The sequence below is a fragment of the Trachypithecus francoisi genome, unplaced genomic scaffold (genome assembly GCF_009764315.1).
Source record: "Trachypithecus francoisi isolate TF-2019V2 unplaced genomic scaffold, Tfra_2.0 Lachesis_group10, whole genome shotgun sequence".
NCBI classification, from domain to species: Eukaryota; Metazoa; Chordata; class Mammalia; order Primates; family Cercopithecidae; genus Trachypithecus; species Trachypithecus francoisi.
In genome coordinates, this window is record NW_022681455.1 from 41,875,908 (window position 1) to 41,892,639 (window position 16,732).

General features: G+C 55.6%; 2 protein-coding genes across 6 annotated transcripts in view; both read right to left on the minus strand.

Annotated features, from left to right (window-relative positions):
* Positions 1 to 3,972, minus strand: part of TFEB (transcription factor EB) — a 54,598-nt gene extending 50,626 nt beyond the window's left edge. Inside the window, exon 1 of one of the 4 annotated variants that reach the window (XM_033217116.1) lies at positions 3,864 to 3,972. In XM_033217116.1, the coding sequence (XP_033073007.1) occupies positions 3,864 to 3,883 (20 nt within the window). In that variant the 5' untranslated portion in view covers positions 3,884 to 3,972. Of the gene's footprint in view, positions 1 to 389; positions 720 to 2,619; positions 2,641 to 3,068; positions 3,339 to 3,863 lie in introns of those variants that run through there. The other 3 variants (XM_033217122.1, XM_033217121.1, XM_033217118.1) reach the window with 3 other exon arrangements.
* Positions 3,973 to 5,157: 1,185 nt separating this feature from the next.
* Positions 5,158 to 16,441, minus strand: PGC (progastricsin). Of its 2 annotated transcripts, XM_033217123.1 has the most exons (9): positions 16,278 to 16,408; positions 13,649 to 13,799; positions 13,388 to 13,505; positions 12,281 to 12,399; positions 11,294 to 11,493; positions 9,026 to 9,145; positions 8,065 to 8,212; positions 6,170 to 6,268; positions 5,158 to 5,451 (listed from the first exon to the last, which is right to left on the minus strand). In XM_033217123.1, the coding sequence occupies exons 1-9, from the start codon at positions 16,334 to 16,336 to the stop codon at positions 5,299 to 5,301; spliced, it is 1,167 nt and encodes a 388-aa protein (XP_033073014.1). In that variant the 5' UTR covers positions 16,337 to 16,408; the 3' UTR covers positions 5,158 to 5,298. The 2 variants fall into 2 exon arrangements, with proteins under 2 accessions (XP_033073014.1, XP_033073015.1); XM_033217124.1 differs by lacking the exons at positions 5,158 to 5,451; positions 6,170 to 6,268; positions 8,065 to 8,212; positions 9,026 to 9,145 and adding exons at positions 9,687 to 10,230; positions 10,803 to 10,850 and having other exon boundaries at positions 16,278 to 16,441.
* Between the last annotated feature and the right edge of the window lie 291 nt (positions 16,442 to 16,732).

The following is a 16,732-nucleotide window of genomic DNA, read 5'->3' on the forward strand; positions in this document are numbered from 1 at the left end:
GGGACTGAGAACACAGACTTTGGAGTCAAATAGACCTAGGTTAAAATTCCAATCCTGTCACTTCCAGGCTGTGTGATTTTAAGTGACTTGCTTAACTTCTCTGAGTAAGTATAACGCAAACAGTAATTCCCACCTCACTGTAAAGAGTAAACACACAATAAATGTTGGCAACTGTTGTGTAATAAATCTTATTATAATATTGTTCTAGTATAGCATAAAAGAAGAGATGAATATTCTATTAAAATAATATTGTTTTATTGTTACCCTCTCACAGGCACACATTCACAATCCATCTATACCCACATTCCTAGGCGCTTTAACCACACACACACACGCACAACCAGTACACAAACCCCACACCAAACCAGAAAGCAACATCATGTCCTCACCATGTACCAGACACTGCCGCACCCTTAGTCCTCACAACAGCCTGTGAGGTGGGTGTGTTTTCATCTCCCTCCTCTCAGATGAGGATCCACACTGCACATGTACGTATGTTCACTGCGTCCTGGGATGTGGACATTTCTGGCAGCTCTGGGAACCATGAACTCCCTCCCTCCGATCAGAGGAGGCCAACCCAATTTCCATGGTCATCTCCAGGGCAGCCCCAAGCCGGGCCCCAAGTGCTGACTGACCTCCATCCCCAGGACAAAGGCCCAACCTGGTTTTCATGACAGCTGTGGTTGGGGAAACCCCTGTTGCCTGCAGAAACCAAGCTGACTTTGAAAAGGAAGAGACAGAACCCAGGGGGTGGCTGGGCCACGCCCTGTGGGGGCAGGTGCTAAGTAACTCCATCAGCTCTGGCTAATGATGCAATTACAGTCATAAACAGGGCCCCAGGAGGGCTCAGAGCCAAAAGCGAGACCCTCAAAGGGCAGCCAGGCTTGAGGGGTGGGAGTCCCCTTCCACCTACTTCTGAGCTTTCCAGAAACAGGTTGTTACACGTGGGACCCTGGAAGGGCTCCTGCCTGCCCTGGCCCACTCCCTGCCCACCTCTGACTGTGAGTCACCAGGCCATTAGCCCGCAAAAGCCCAGCTGGCTCTCCCTGGATTCGGTGCCCACCTAGGGTGTCCCCTGTCCTGGCCCCTGAACTCCTTCCAGGGCACCCAGGACCAAGATACCTGGGTCCCCATTTGGCTCCGCCTCTCAGAGCTGAGTTGAGGACAAAATAACCCTGCAGTTGTAACAGGCCTTGTAGATGGTAAGCACCACTGGCTTCCCTGGGGAGAAGCAGAGCATGTCGTCACCCAAACAGCCCTGCCCTTCATTTACACCCTCTGGCTCCCAGCTCTCCAGGCCTCGCAGCCAGGAGGCAGACGGAAAGAAGGGAGCCAGGCGAGTTGCCCATGGTCCTGGGGCTGCGGACACCGGCATGGTGAAAGCATACCATCAGGTTAGCAGGCAGGGACTTCAAGGCAGTTGACCCTTCCCCTTCCTCTGCCTCTTCTGGCAGGCCAGGAACTACTGCTGGCTGTCCCTCTCCGGACAGTGCGCTCCCTGAGGGGAGGGCCTGAGGACTGTCTCCCAGTCGTGGCACCAAGAACTGCATTCTAACCGAGCGCGTCTGCATCTGGCCACCCAGGAGGAAACCAGAGACCAGCCTCCCACCTCATCTCCAGCTGCCCTACAGTGCCATGTCTGGGCCAATAGAATCTCGGCCAGGGCGGGTGTAGGGGCCTGAGGCCACCACACCCCAGAGGTGTCGCTAGGGGCCTGCATCCTTTCACTGAGGGATGAAGCAGCCCCTCACTCGGGATTGAGGGAGGGCAGGGGATGGGAGCTGGGCAGTAATTAACCTGCACTTCCCCAGCGAGCGCTAAGCCAAAAACTGCGCTCAAGTTGAGTGCAGAAGCTCCGCGCTGAACCGTCCCCAGAACAGACAGGCGAGAGAACGACGGCTGGAGCTAAGAGGGGTTTCGGGGGAAGGCGCAGCGGCCAGGGGCTGGCGGAGAACGGAGGGCTGGGGCCTGGGCCCAGCAGGGTTCGCGCAGACAAGCCCCGCCCCGGGCGCCCTCCCTTCCTCCCCCGGGGCGCGGGGCTGGGGCGCGCCAGGCGGCTGCGGCGCGAACCTGCTCGCGCAGCCCGGAGCAGCTCGGGGCAGCCGTGCGTGAAGCCGGAACCCCGCGCGGGGTGGGGGCCGAGGGGCGGGGGCCGAGTTGGCATCTGCCCTCTCCCTTCCAGGAGGCGAGCGGACGCGCTGGGCCAGAGCTGGTCGGGACAGCCCGGGGGTGGGCGGCGCGGACTCAGTGGATCGGAGCGTGTTTTCCGGGATTGGAGATCGAGACGGGGGGAGGGGGAAACTCGGGGGGCGGGCAGGCGGCTGGGAACTCCGGGGGAGGCAGACAACGGGGCGCATGGAGGGAGCGCTCCGGGGTTGGTGTTCCCAGGGTCATGGAATAACCCACGGGGAGAAAGAGACTGCCCAGAGACTCGAGGGGACGAGGCCAGGGGCGGCTTCCTCAAGGGACCGAGCTGGAGGAAGGGACGGGAAGGGAGGGAGAGATGGTACTTCCACCCGCCCCCACTCCAGCAGCCCAGCCCCCGGGGCGTGGCGCCACTCCGGCCCTCCCACTCCCCCGCTGGCCGGGCGAGACTCAGCCCCCGCAAACCTCCCCTACCTCCGACCCCCTCTCCGGCATCGTCTGCCCCAGCCGTGTCCGGTGGAGGGGGAGTGGGCGCTGGGCCAGCGCGTCCCTCAAACTTCTTGCAAGTTCACCATCACGCCTCCCGCCCCTTCGACTCCCAGCTCCGGGCCGGGAAGGCCATGCCCGCCCGGCCCCTCCCGCCCGGTTACATAAGGTCGCAGAGAAGCCGCCCCCGGCCCGCGCCTGAAGGGAGGGGCCGAGGGGGCTCCCGGCTTGGCGGGCAGCGCCGCTCGGGCTACGCGCTGGGCGCCCGGGGGCGGACGGACTGCGGGTGGGTGGCGGCGCGCACGGTCCTGCTTCCCTCTCCTGCCGGCATCCCCCACCCACCCACCTGTCTCCGGGACCCACGGGATACGGGCCACGGAGCCTGGGTCGGGGGTCCCGGGCCCTCCTCGCGCCCCTCGCCCCCTGGTGCCGCTCACCTCGCTATGAAGGTCAATCTGTCCGCCGCCGGCGCCCCGCGGCTCCGACAACTTGTCCCAAGTTCGGGTGCCTGGCCCGCGAGCTGTGGCCGCCACCTGCTCCCAGGCTGCTCAGGCCCCGCGCCACCAGGGAGGCCCGCCCTGTCCGCCCTTCCCGCCGCCGTCGGCGCCGCGGCCGCTCCCTGCGTCCCGCGCGGGCCGCCGCCTCCGCTGTCACCGAGCCCCGCGCCGGGCGCCCGGGCTCCGGCTGTCACTCCGCGCACACTTCCCTCCGCTCCCGGCAGAGGGCAGCACCCGCCCCGCCTCCCAGCCGCTCGACCGCGGCGCCCACTGGGAAGCGTAGTTCTCGGGGCATTCCCTCTAGGTACGCCGGGATTTGTAGTCCCGCTCAGCCGACCAAAGCTTGCAGGGAAAGAGGCTCCTGACTCGGAACCTCTGTTCCACTTCTACTCCTTTGCAAGTTTTCTTTCTCCTGTCAGTAATGTCCCAAACCAGGGCTTACTACGATACATTCTGTAGCGTGTCCGACCCCCTAGAAGGAACCTGCAGCCGACTGTCCTTCGGCAGTCTAAGATAGAGGGTCCCAGATGGTGTGCTGTTGCCATAGAAACTCCACCTGTGGCAAATTCCAGTTTCTCTTCAGGAGTAGGGTGCAAGATCTGGATCTTGCGCTTTTATCCCTGCCCCTGATCATAAGGGGCAAGGCCGGGGTGAGCCTGGCGAATGACAGGGTAAAATATGACTGTAGAAGGCAGCCTGCCCCCATTATGGGTTCTACATTCACGCCCCACTCACCAGCCGGAGCTTGCTGTCATGTTGCTGGACAGAAATTGTCTGATCTCCTTTCATGTCACCTTCCCTTGTTGGAAGTTCACAGGGCGCGGAGGCATCATTCTCTACTTTCTCCTCTTCCCCGCCCCTTTTTCCCTGTCTCCTCCCCCCGCCCCTCCCCTGCTTTTCTTCTCCTTCCCCCTCCTCTTTTTCGTCCTCTCTCTCCTTCCCCACATACCACGTTGCTCCTGGTTTCTGCATCTTTTGCTAAGAGGCTCCTGAGGAGGACAGGGATGAAGTCCAAAGGGACAAGATCCCTTGCTGAGTTGGTTAGAGCAAGTAGGCTCCATGTCTCTGTGACTCAAGTAGCTCTCCCTCTTCTCCACAGCTGAGAGGAACCCTTCTTCAAATACACATCCTGGGACCTAGGGGTCTGGGTAAAAATACTATCAGCCTAACAGCCCTGGCCTTCTGAAGCCCCCCAAGAAATAGTTTCTGGCAGCATTGCCCTCCTCTCTAAAGGACCCCATGACTGTTACAAGTGCACACGGGCATCTAGAATTCCTCAGAAACTTCTAATTCAAATTTGATCAGCAGATGAGGAGACAGCCACCTAGACCTGGGGTGTGTTAGACCACTAATCACACTGCTAGTAGACATACATGTGGGTCCCAGTGTCACTGGGGTAGTTCTGGTGGTAGTTTGATAAATCGGGTCAGCAGATCATTTTATTTGTTTGTTTGTTTGTTTGTTTGTTTATTTTTTGAGACAGAGTTTCACTCTTGTTGCCCAGGCTGGCGTGCACTGGTTCAATCTTGGCCCACTGCAACTTCCTTCTCCTGGGTTCAAGTGATTCTCCTGCCTCTGCCTCCCAAGTAGCTAGGATTACAGGCATGTGCCACCATGCCTGGCTAATTTTGTATTTTTAGTAGAGACAAGGTTTCACCATGTTGATCAGGCTGGTCTCGAACTCCTGACCTCAAGTGATCCACCCACCTTGGCCTCTCAAAGTCCTGGGATTATAGGCGTGAGCCACCATGCCCAGCCAGCAGAGCATTTTAGGTTGTTAGAGTAGGCCCTCTTTGCCTATCACACAGGAACACTCTCCCGACCCTGCCCCCGGCCCAGTCACCCATGATGGCACTACCACTGCCTTCCCTTTCCAGGGGAAAAGTGTGAACTTTAAGTTCTGAGGGTTACAGAGCCCATCCCAAGCCATACCGTAGGTCCCATTTCTCTTAGAATCACAGTGACCCACCAGGAAAGCTCCCAGCCACTCAGGGAAAACTCCCTTCCAAAAACAACAGCATGACCAACATAAAGAAGAACTATTTATTATTAGAGAAAGTCCAGAGTCCGAAAAAGGAAGGCTGAATCCAGAGTGGAAAGACAGATACAATGCCCCAGGAGGGTGCAGGGCCAAGAGGAAGAGGGGAGCCCACGTGTCGAGGCAGCAAGTCTAGGCAGCAGTGGCAAAGCCCACCCTGTTGTTGCTCAAGTCGTAGACAGAATAGTAGGACCTGAGGAAGACATCCCCGAGGATCCACAGGGGCTGGCCGTTCTGGGAGGACAGGTAGGTGGGCTCGACTCCCACGGTGCAGTAGCCGTTGTTCTGCTCAACACAGAAAGGCAGCACTCATTCATTGGTTCACACATGAGCTGGGTCCTGCTCAGCTCTGGGCCCTGGACTGGGAGCCCAAGTACAGAGCTGAGGGAGCCAGGATCTCTGCCTTCAGAGCTCATAGGCCAGCTGAGCCACCAGAGCAGGGCTGGTGGGAGGATTTCTGGAACAGGTACATTCAGGCTGCGGTGGTCCTCAGCAGGGTCTCTTCTCCCCATGATGGGAAACTTCCCTTCCCACAGACCTCCCTCCTGCTCCCAACTTGGAGCAGATTAGCCTGGTGGTTAAACCTTGCAGCCAAACCAACTTGGATTCAAACCTTAGCTGTGTCGCCTTGAATCAGTTACTCAACCTCTCTGAACCTCCAAGTTTTCATTTGTAAAACAGAAATGAGTATCTCCCTCATTAAATACTGTGACAATTAAATGGGATCATGAAGCAAAGTGCTTTGCACAGTGGTCTGTAAGTGCTCAACAAAGAGCCCAGTGCCTCTTCCCACTAATTAATAATAATTGATCATCGATGACAATCTTCTATTTCATAGCCTTGTTCCAGAGACGGGGGTTTAGAATCAATGAATGCGGAAGATAAATGAGTGCAGCACGGAGTCAGAAAATGGCACAAGGTAGGAGACCCAGCATTTCCGGCTCCCCAGCCCTTCCTCCCACCCCCAATCATGGTGGCTCAGCCTGCAGGGACCAGGACTTACACTGAGGATGTAGGAGGAGGGTGGCAGAGGGAACTCCACGCCATTGATGATGAAGGTCAAGGTGGGCAGATTCTGGATGCTGTTACAGTCCACGAGAAACTGCAAGAGGAATCGGTCCCTGGTTAACTCATCTTCCCCCTGATAGCACCCACCAGCCCCATCATCTCAGCCCCTGGATCCCAGGCCTGAGCCCCGGACCCAAGCCCTAAGCCTGTTTTTGGACTAGAAAATGCAACTCCAAGGGAAAGTCCTGTGTAGGTAATGCTGGCATTATACCCATGGACTCACAGAATGGGTGTGATTTAGAGTGATCCCAGAACCTCCCCACTCCTCTTGCCTCAATTTCCCATATTAGAGATTGAACCTCTCCTCTTTCTCTGCAAGTGTCTATATATATATATATATATATATAGGCATAAGTCATGATGCCCAGCCTGCAAGTGGCATTTTAAAACATGCAGATCTGGCCGGGCACAGTGGCTCATGCCTGTAATCCCAATACTTTGGGAGGCCAAGGCAGGCAGATTATTTGACTCCAGAAGTTCGAGACCAGCCTGGGTGACATGGCGAAACCCCGCCTCCACCAAAAATACAAAAATTAGCTGGGCATGATGGTGCACACCTGTAGTTCCAGCTACTCAGGAGGCTGAGGTGGGAGGATTGCTTGAGCCCAGGAGGCGGAGCTTGCAGTGAGCCGATATTGTGTCACTGCCCTCCAGCCTGGGTGACAGAGTGAGACTGTCTCAAAACAACAACAACAACAACAACAAAAACACAGATGGCTGGGCGTGGAGGCTCACGCTTGTAATCCCAGCACTTTGGGAGGGCGAGGCAGGCAGATCACTTGAGGTCAGGAGTTCAAGACCAGCCTGGCCAATATGGTGAAACCTCATCCCTACTAAAAATACAAAAAAAAATTAGCCAGGCGTGGTGATGTACGCCTGTAGTCCCAGCTACTCAGGAAGCTGAAGCAGGAGAATTGCTTGAACCTAGGAGGCAGAGGTTGCAGTGAGCCGAGATCACACCATTGCACTCCAGCCTCGGTGACAGAGACAGACTCCGTCTCAAAAAAAACAAAAAAAAAAGGAAAAACACAGATCTGCATAATGAGTACCCCACTGGTCTCCCAAAATTACAATTAGTGGTAGTGGGCTTGGGTTACTTAGACAAACCCTTGGCTGGACTCAGGACAGACAGGTGCAGGGGAGCGTGGTCCTGTGGAGGTGAGGGAGGTGTGGATAAAAGGTCAGCCCTGCTTGCTCACATACTCAGCCCCACATTCCAATCATTTTGCTCTTATCCCAAAGTCCAGCAAGTGTTTCCTCTGTTTCTGCTGAGTGACTGCAGCTCAGAAGAAATTCCTGCCTAATAGTAACCTCCCACTCCCCTTTGGCGCAAGCAGCTGGCCCCACCTGAACAAGCCTCCAGGCCCCCATCCTGCCCCCAGCCCCAGTCGTCCCAGGTCCCCCTGCCCCCAGTGCCTTGGGCAGATAGAGGCATGGAGGTCAAGAGTTAGGCCTTTTGTTTTTTTGAAGCAGGGTCTTGCTTTGTCACCCAGGCTGGAGTGCAACGGTAAGATCATGGCTCACTGCAGCCACCACCTCCTGGGCTCAAACAATCCTCCTACCTCAGCCTACCAAGTAGCTGGAACTACAGGTGCATGTCACCGCACCCAGCTAATTTTTGTATTTCTTGTAGAGATAGAGTCTCACCATGTTGCCCAGGCTGGTTTCGCACTCCTGGGCTCAAAAGATCTGCCTGCCTCGGCCTCCCAAAGTGTTGGGATTACAGGCATGAGCCCAGTGCTCAGATGGCTATTGTTGTGTTCTCAGGGGAAATCATGAATGCCTCTGGACTAGCCTCCTGGGGAAGGGAGACACCCCCACCAGTCACACCTCTCCATACTCGTCCTCCTGGGCCCCGGTGGCCTGCAGAAGAGCGCTCATGTACTGCTGAGGCACAGTGAGCAGAGAGGTGCCTGTGTCCACGATAGCCTGGCAACCCTCAGAACACCAGCCGGAGGCCTGGCCGCCAATGAGAAACCTGTATGGGGAGAAGACAGGCAGCCTCAGGACTCCCCCAGTTCAGGGCAGCTGGGGCGGGCTTTCCTCACCGCTGTGGGACAAACAGTTGCAGCTACTTTCTTGAGGAATGTGAGGACCCTGCAAAGATCAATCCAGCTATTCACCTGCATCACGCCATGGGACCTATTCCTCAAAAGTGTCAAGTAAGTTTCTAAAAACACTGAAAACTAGGGCCACTGATTCATTGTAAGGACTTTGAGCAAAAGAGTCGTTAACACACCCTCGTTTCTTTTTTTTTTTTTTTTTTTTTTTTTTTTTTTTGAGACGGAGTCTCGCTCTGTCACCCAGGCTGGAGTGCAATGGCCAGATCTCAGCTCACTGCAAACTCCACCGCCTGGGTTCACGCCATTCTCCTGCCTCAGCCTCCCGAGTAGCTGGGACTACAGGCACCCGCCACCTCGCCCGGCTAGTTTTTTGTATTTTTTTTTAGTAGAGACGGGGTTTCACCGTGTTCACCAGGATGGTCTTGATCTCCTGACCTCGAACACACCCTCGTTTCTAATCTGTGAGCCCATGATGGGGTTGGACTGCAGAGTCCCTAATGTTCGGGAGTCCAAGTCCTGCCCCTCCCTATGTTGTCCACACCCACTCTCTTCTCCAGGCTGAGCTGGGCTTTGTCACTCCTGCAGAGGGCAGTTGCAGCTTTGTAGGAGGAAGCCTCAGGGGTCCTCTGCCCCATCCCAGAGCAGTGCCAGACTGTGTGTGTGTGTGACATGGCCTGGAAGCCCACTCCAAGGAAGTGCCACATCCCCGAGCCTCACCACAGACTCACTCTTCAATGCCAATCTGCCAGTAGAGCTCCCGGGTGACAGGCGCCCAGTGGATCTGCCCCGTGTACAGGCTGCTATCCACACCCCCAAAGACAACCGCTCCCCCACTGGAGCCCTGCTGGCTGCAGGAGAGAAAGGGAAGGGGAAGTCAGGGAGCACCAGGGAAAAGGGCTTCCCTCCTAAGCAGTCGCCTCCACAGGGAAACAGCTCTTTCACTGCTCCAGACCGGGGCTCCCTGAGGACAGGACTGAGTCTCCCCTCAGACTGGGGCTCCCTGAGGACAGGACTGAGTCTCCCCTCAGACTGGGGCTCCCTGAGGATGGGGCTGTGTCTCCCTCAGACTGGGGCTCCCTGAGAACGGGACTGAGTCTCCCCTCAGACTGGGGCTCCCTGAGAACGGACTGAGTCTCCCCTCAGACTGGGGCTCCCTGAGAACGGGACTGAGTCTCTCCTCAGACTGGGGCTCCCTGAGGATGGGGCTGAATCTCCCCACAGACTGGGGCTCCCTGAGAACAGGACTGCGTCTCTCCTCAGACTGGGGCTCCCTGAGGTTGGGGCTGCGTCTCCCCTCAGACTGGGGCTCCCTGAGGTTGGGGCTGCGTCTCCCCTCAGACTGGGGCTCCCTGAGGTTGGGGCTGCGTCTCCCCTCAGACTGGGGCTCCCTGAGGTTGGGGCTGCGTCTCCCCTCAGACTGGGGCTCCCTGAGGACGGGGCTGTGTCTCCCTCAGACTGAGGGTCCCTGAGGACGGGGCTGTGTCTCCCTCAGACTGGGGCTCCCTGAGGATGGGGCTGTATCTCCCCTCAGACTGGGGCTCCCTGAGGACGGGGCTGTGTCTCCCTCAGACTGGGGCTCCCTGAGGATGGCGTTGTATCCCTTAGATTGGGGGTCCCTGGGGAAGGGGATGTGTCCCTTAGACTGGGGCTTTCTGGCCAGGCCTTGGAATTCCCAGTGCCTCGGGCTCCTGAATGATGCTGACATCTGGGGGGGCCCCTAGTGGTTGGGACCCCCACCCCACACTCTGCTGTCCTCTCCCCTCCACTTCCTGCCTCTGGTAGACATGTCCCCGAGAGCCCCACCCGGGCCCAGCTTGTTACTTTTCTGCTGAGATTGGAGACAGGTAGGGTCTTGGTGAAGGGGGTAAGGATATTCCGTGTTTGTTCCAGAGGCTTCCCTGGTAGCTGGAGAGTGGAGCTGGGTGGAGCTGCTCTGTTTACACGCAGAGGAATCGTAAACAGAGGTGGAGAGGAAGTTAGCAACATTAGTAACAGGGTGAGGTCCTGGAACTTCACATTCCCCGGATTAGCCCAATGAAGCTAACTGTCTCTAGAAAGTGGCTGGCTAAGGCTGGTTGCGGTGGCTCACACCTATAATCCCAACACTTTGGGAGGCCGAGGCAGGTGGATCACCTGAGGTCAGAGGTTTGAGACCAGTCTGACCGACGTGGTGAAACCCCGTCTCTACTAAAAGTACAACAATTAGCTGAATGCGGTGGCGCACGCCTGTAATCCTAGCTACTTGGTAGGCTGAGGCTGGAGAATAGCTTGAATCCGGGAGGCAGAGGTTGTAGTGAGCCGAGACTGCGCCACTGCACTCCAGACTGGGTGACAGAGCAAGACCCCATCTCAAAAAAAAAAAAAAAAAAAAAAAAAAAACAAGCCACTGGCCGGCTAATTTTGAAGAAGAAAAAAGAAAAGCGGGCCCCAGGCCGCTCTCCCCCACCCACTGCCCGTCTCACTAAATGCCTGCACATGCTTGTGTTGACTGGCAGGGATAACAACCTGCTAGGGGTCAGCGGTGGACCTAGACCAGAAGACTCCAGGACCGGGCTAGAACAATAGATAAAAGGAGATGAAGCAATACATTACTATGCAAAAGAGGGATACAGGTAGAAAACATTTGGTCAGAAGGAAGTGAGCGAACTGCCCCACCCACTTCTCCACCAGGAGGCCTTTCCAAGGGGTGCTGAGAATCAGAGCAGCAAAACTCAGGGCAAAGTTCAGCCGCTGTGAAAGAGATTCCATCCTGGCTATGGAATGCAAAGACAAGTCGGAGGGGACTGGGGACAGGTGCAGGGGTGGGGTGTGGTGGGGTGGCTGGGAGAGGATTTGAGAGGAAGCCCCGGAGGGAAGGCCCTGGAGCAAGACTGACTGGAGCCAGATGCCCGCTGGAATGTCTCCAAACCCCAAAGCATTGAGTATTGAGCGTCAGTTGTCCAGGGCGGCTGGGGGGAGCACCCCGGGAGGTGGGGACCGGCCAGCTGGTTGCTCACTCGCTGAGGTAGACGCTGAAGATGGGGCTGGTGAGGGCGCCCTCCTGCACCATGCCCTGCATAGCTGTGGTGGCCCCATCCACGGACAGAGCAGGGTAGGCCAGGCCCATGATGCCATCAAACTGCGCATAGACGAAATTGGTACCAGGCTCATTCTCACTCAAGCCGAACTCCTGGTTGGGGACCTGGATGCTCTGGACCTAATGGGGACACAAACGAGGGGAGGTGACAAGTCTGATTCCACTCACCTCCCCTAGGTTCCCCTAGAGACTCCTCAAGCCTCTGTTCATCCCTTCCTCACCTCTGCCCCCTACTTTTTTGTTTGTTTTGGTTTTTTGGTTTGTTTGTTTGTTTTTTGAAACAGAGTCTCGCCCTGTCACTAGGCTGGAGTGCAGTGTCATGATCTCGGCTCATAGCTACCCCTGCCTCCCTGGTTCTAGAGATTCTCCTGCCTCAGCCTCCCGAGTAGCTGGGATTACAGGCACACACCACCACGCCCAGCTAATTTTTTGTACTTTTAGTAGAGACAGGGTTTCACCATGTTGGCCAGGATGGTCTCAATCCCTTGACCTCGTGATCTGCCCGCCTCGGCTTCCCAAAGTTCTGGGATTACAGGCGTGAGCCACCGTGCCTGGCCACCTCTGCCCCTTTTTGACAGGTGTTGCAGGAGCCACCTCTCCTGCATAGCCTTCCTTGACTGCCACAGCTCACCTCCTCACCCATTTCCTTCTTCTCTGAGCTCCCCAGGCCTTATGCTTCTTAAGGAAAAGGACCATGTCTCTCTTGTTCAGGATGGTGCCCCAGTGCCTGGCACATGGTGGCCACCAGTGAGTGTTGAGGGAGTGACTGAATGGACCCGTCTTGTCCTGCCTTCCTGTCCTGCACATCAGAACACCAGCATTCCACTGTGTTTCAGGTGACTCCATCTAACTGTCCCCTCCAGCTTACAGCTCACAGCCTCAGCCTCCACTCCCCATGCCAACTCACAGTCAGAGTGTCGTAGCCAAAGAAACCGGTGAGGCTGCCGCTGCCATACTGCAGGGAGAAGGTCTGCCCGTTGGTGAAGTAGGTGGAGGACTCGCTGGGGTTGAAGCGGGAGTGACTGGCTGCAGGGGAGTCAGGGCATGGGGAATCAGGCTGGCCGGGGCGAGGCTGCTCAGCTCTCAGGCATGCTGGGTTCCCACCTCAGCTCAGGCTGCGCTCACATCCTGGGACCTCAGCATCCCTGGTTGCCAAGTCAAGGGGTGGTATTGGAAGGTCCATGGGAGCTGGCCAGCCTTGGCCCCAAAGCCCCTTCTGACTTACAGAGTCTTCGGATGCCTCAGGACTGTGGCCTCCCTGTGCTCAGGGTTGCAGAGAACCCAGCTCTGAGTCCCTGGCCCCCAGCAGAGCACCTGGCTCACAGCAGTGCCGAGTAATTACTCATCAGATGAAAAAGCGAATGGGCCTGCACCACATCCCAGCATTCCCCCCAGCCCTCTGGGGCATCCCCAAGTGCCCCCACCTTCACTCATCAAGAAGCCAGTCATAGCATAGGGTGGGGCCATCAAGGAACCTTTGGGCCAGAGGTGTCAGGACCCAAACCCCAAGGCTTCAGCAGGGACCAAGGCAACCTTAGGAAAGCAAACATTGCCTATCTCCCAAAACCACTATAATATGGAGCTCACATCCTATATTGTTCTATTATGTCTCTTGGAGACACTCAGTGAGAACTTAGTAAATACTGAGGTGGAGCAGAATAGAATGGAGTAGAATGGAGTGGGATGGAATGGACTGAAAATTAGTCACATAGAATGGAATGGCACTGCCCAGAGTAAAGAGAATGGGGAGAGTGGAATAAAAGGGAGTGGCGGGTTAGGGGCTGGCATAAGCAAAGGGATACATATTGGCAGGGAAGGCAAAGGGGCCATCCAGCTGCAGGACCAGCATCTTTCCTCTGGCTTGGGCATGCTGTGTGGCCCTGCACATGTCTCTGGTCCTCCCCAAGACTGAGTTCCCCTCAGTCCTGAGCTCCCTCTGGAAGTTTGGCCTTCCCCAGAGAGTATCAGTGCCTTGCCCTGCCCACTGCCCCTCTCTGCCCAGCCCAGCACTCACTGCAGGCCTGGCTCTGGCAGTAGACAGAGGGCACCCACAAGTTGGAGGAGCCGGTGTCAAAAAGGACCAGGAAGTTCTGGGGTGGAGTCCCGATGCTGATCTCACCAAAGTAGGCAGCCTGGGGGCCATGGAGCAGGCTGTTAGTTCCAGAGGGATGCAGGGGCCCCAGGTTTCTCCATGGGCAGAGGAGTGAAGGGACCTGCCCCTTCCCTCCAGCCCACACCAGAGAGAAGGCTACCCCCAGGAAGGGTCAGGACTCACATCCATGTAGGCCATGGGCTCGTAGGACAGGCTGAGGTCACCAAAGCGGTACTTCCAAGCAGGATCATACTTGTGTGTCCTCAGGAACTCCCCCAACAAGCCCTTCTCCTTCATGGTCTCACGGATAGACTTAAATTTCTTCAGGGGCACCCTACAGAAGCGTTGTGTATGAGGCTAGGCCCTCCCTCCTTCCTCTCTTCCCAGTCCTCTCTTTCTCTCTCTCCTTCTCTTAACTACATGCTTCAACCTCCCTGCCACTCTGTTCCCTCTTGTCTATTTGTGTGTGTGTCTTTCTCTCTCTCAGCCTTTTTCTCTCTGTCTCTCTCTCTCTGTGTGTGTGTGTGTGTGTGTGTGTGTGTCTTCCTCCCTTTGCCTCTTCCCCTCTTTCTTCCAAAGCTCTTCTCAGCACTCGCTCTAAGATTCAGAAAACCATTCATTTCACCCATCCATGCATGCCCTCCTCACTCTATCTCAAGGGTCCTCCTATCTCTCTGGCCCTTTGCTGTCAAATATCCCATAGATTCCTCCCCAGGAAAGGAAGAGGGACTTTAAGCATTACGCTTTTCACGATATGTACTTTTTTTTTTTTTTTTGAGATGGAGTTTCACTTTTGTCACCCAGGCTAGAGTACAATGGCATAATCTCCACTCACTGCAACCTCCGCCTCCTGGGTTCAAGAGATTCTCCTGCCTCAGCCTCCCAAGTAGCTGGGATTGCAGGCACCTGTCACCATGCCCAGCATTTTTTTGTATTTTTAGTAGAGACAGGGTTTCACTATGTTGGCCAGGCTGGTCTCGAACTCCTGACCTCGTGACCCGCCTGCCTAGGCCTCCCAAAGTGCTGGCATTACAGGTGTGAGCCACCGCGCCCGGCCCAGGATATGTACTGGTTTTTTGTTTTTTATTTTTTTTTTTGAGACAGAGTTTCACTCTTGTTGCCCAGGTTGGAGTGCAATGGCGCGATCTCGGCTCACCACAACTTCCGCCTCCAGAGTTCAAGCGATTCTTCTGTCTCAGCCTCCTGAGTAGCTGGGATTACAGGCAAGGGCCACCATGCCCAGCTAATTTTGTATTTTTAGTAGAGACAGGGTTTCTCTATGTTGGTCAGGGTGGTCTCGAACTCCCAATCACAAATGATCCGCCTGCCTCGACCTCCCAAAGTGCTGGGATTATAGGCCCAAGCTACCATGCCCGGCCCAGGATATGTACATTTTTAACATTTTTAAGAAAAGATTTCAGGCCAGGCACGGTAGCTCACGCCTGTAATCCCAGCACTTTGGGAGGCCAAGGCGGTTGGATCATTTGAGGTGAAGAGTTCGAGACCAGACTGGCCAACATGGAGAAACCCTGTCTCTACTAAAATTACAAAATTAGCCGGGCATGGTGGTGCATGCCTGTAATCCCAGCTACTCCGGAGGCTGAGGTGGGAGAATCGCTTGAACCTGGGAGGCGGGGGTTGCAGTGAGCCAAGATCGCGCCATTGCACTCCAGCCTGGGTAACAAGAGCAAAGTTCTGTTTCAAATAAAAAAAGAAGATTTCAGAGATAGCAAAGTTCACCCCAGAGTTCCTTCCTATGGCGGCCCTCAGGCACCTGGCAACAGCTGGATGTGACAGAGCATGGAGCAAGGGCAACAGCACTAGCTGGGACTCAGGACACAGGGTCCTAGTTCTGTCCCAGCTGCTAATTGCATGTCCTAGGCCCCATCACTGCTCTTCTCAGGACACCAGGACCATGGGAAGTTGGTCTGGGTGGTCTGGACCACAGATCAGCTCTAGAGTTGGAACTTAGAAATCACGGCTTCTGTCCCTTCCTATGGGCTCAGTCACCCCCTCGGCACTCTCCTTCCCAGACTTCCTTGCTGCCATTGCCTGGGAGTTTCTAGGGGTCCACTCTGGCCTTGCTCTAGGCTCCAGAATTCCTGCTTAATCCCCATTTCCGGGGGACTCTGCGTTCCCCAGAAATTCTCTGCTAAACCCCTTCAGCCTGAGCTATGAAAATTAATTAACCACCTCTACCAAATATGCATATTGATAGAAGTTTCTGAGAGGAGCCAGCTCTTGGCCTCAGGAAGTACTCTTGGATAGAGAAGTAACAGGCAAGATGGCAGGCTGGGAGCCTTCCTGATGGCCTGTGAGCCATGCCATCTACTCCAGAGTTTTCTTCTGACCCCTTGGGTATAGAGATTTATATTTACTGTGTTTCTGCTTAGATGATTTTGGCATCTGCCAGTAAATTTTCAGCCTTAAAACAATTTTTAGAAAGGATTCTGGATAAGATATCCCTTATCCAGAAAGGATTGCTCCTTTCTGTGGGAAGAATCCACACCTGCCATTCAGGGGCTGCTTGGGCAGTAGTCACCCCTACCATCTCTGTTTCAGGTCTATCTTTTCCTCATCAGATGGGGGAAGGGATTGTGCTTTTCCCTTTGGTGGGAAGTTTCCTGAAGGCAGGGGCTGTGTCTCCTTCCACCTATGTGTCCTGTCCAACATCAGCAAAGGGAGGCTTCCCTTCCCTTAGCAGAAGTCCCAGAGTAGAGACAGGCAGGGTGTCCCCTGGCCCGGCTGCCCTTGGCAGGGCTTTAGGCTCCCACCCAGTCTCCCTGCACCAGCAGCCAGGTCCCAGACTCACTTGAGCACTGCTGCCTCCAAGAGCTGGAGGCAGAGCAAGACCACCACCAACCACTTCATGATGCTGGTCTCCAACTGGCCACAGAGGAAGAGCCACTCCAAGTTCTGCAGTCGCAGTGGAGTGAAGACCTGGGTACTCTTTCCTCTTTTATATGCCCAGGATTAGCCTAGTCGCTGCCTCCCTGCCCTGGGCAGCCATGACCTCAACCCAGGGTGTGCCCTGTTCTTTGTGTATCAATTATTTCTGTGTATTTTTCCTTCTTGAGGGTGGCCGCAACAGACTTTCATCTTATTGACTTTTTAGTTCAAGCATCAGAGGCCAGGAGGTACAAGTGATAAGAGAGAAAGTTACTGTAAGATGGAGTGGTGAAGATTACATCTTGTCCCCAAACCAGAGGCATAATGTGTGCATTTGGGGACAAGGGCCAGAAAAAGGTAGAGGCAGAGTGCTGGGAT

Coding starts and splice junctions, on each gene's coding strand:
- PGC (XM_033217123.1), bottom strand. CDS start 16,336: ATGAAGTGGTTGGTGGTGGTCTTGCTCTGCCTCCAGCTCTTGGAGGCA. Junction 13,800..16,277: donor TTGGAGGCAGCAGTGCTCAA/GTGAGTCTGGGA, acceptor ACGCTTCTGTAG/GGTGCCCCTGAAGAAATTTA. Junction 9,146..11,293: donor TTCAGCGTCTACCTCAGCGA/GTGAGCAACCAG, acceptor TCTCTCCTGCAG/CCAGCAGGGCTCCAGTGGGG.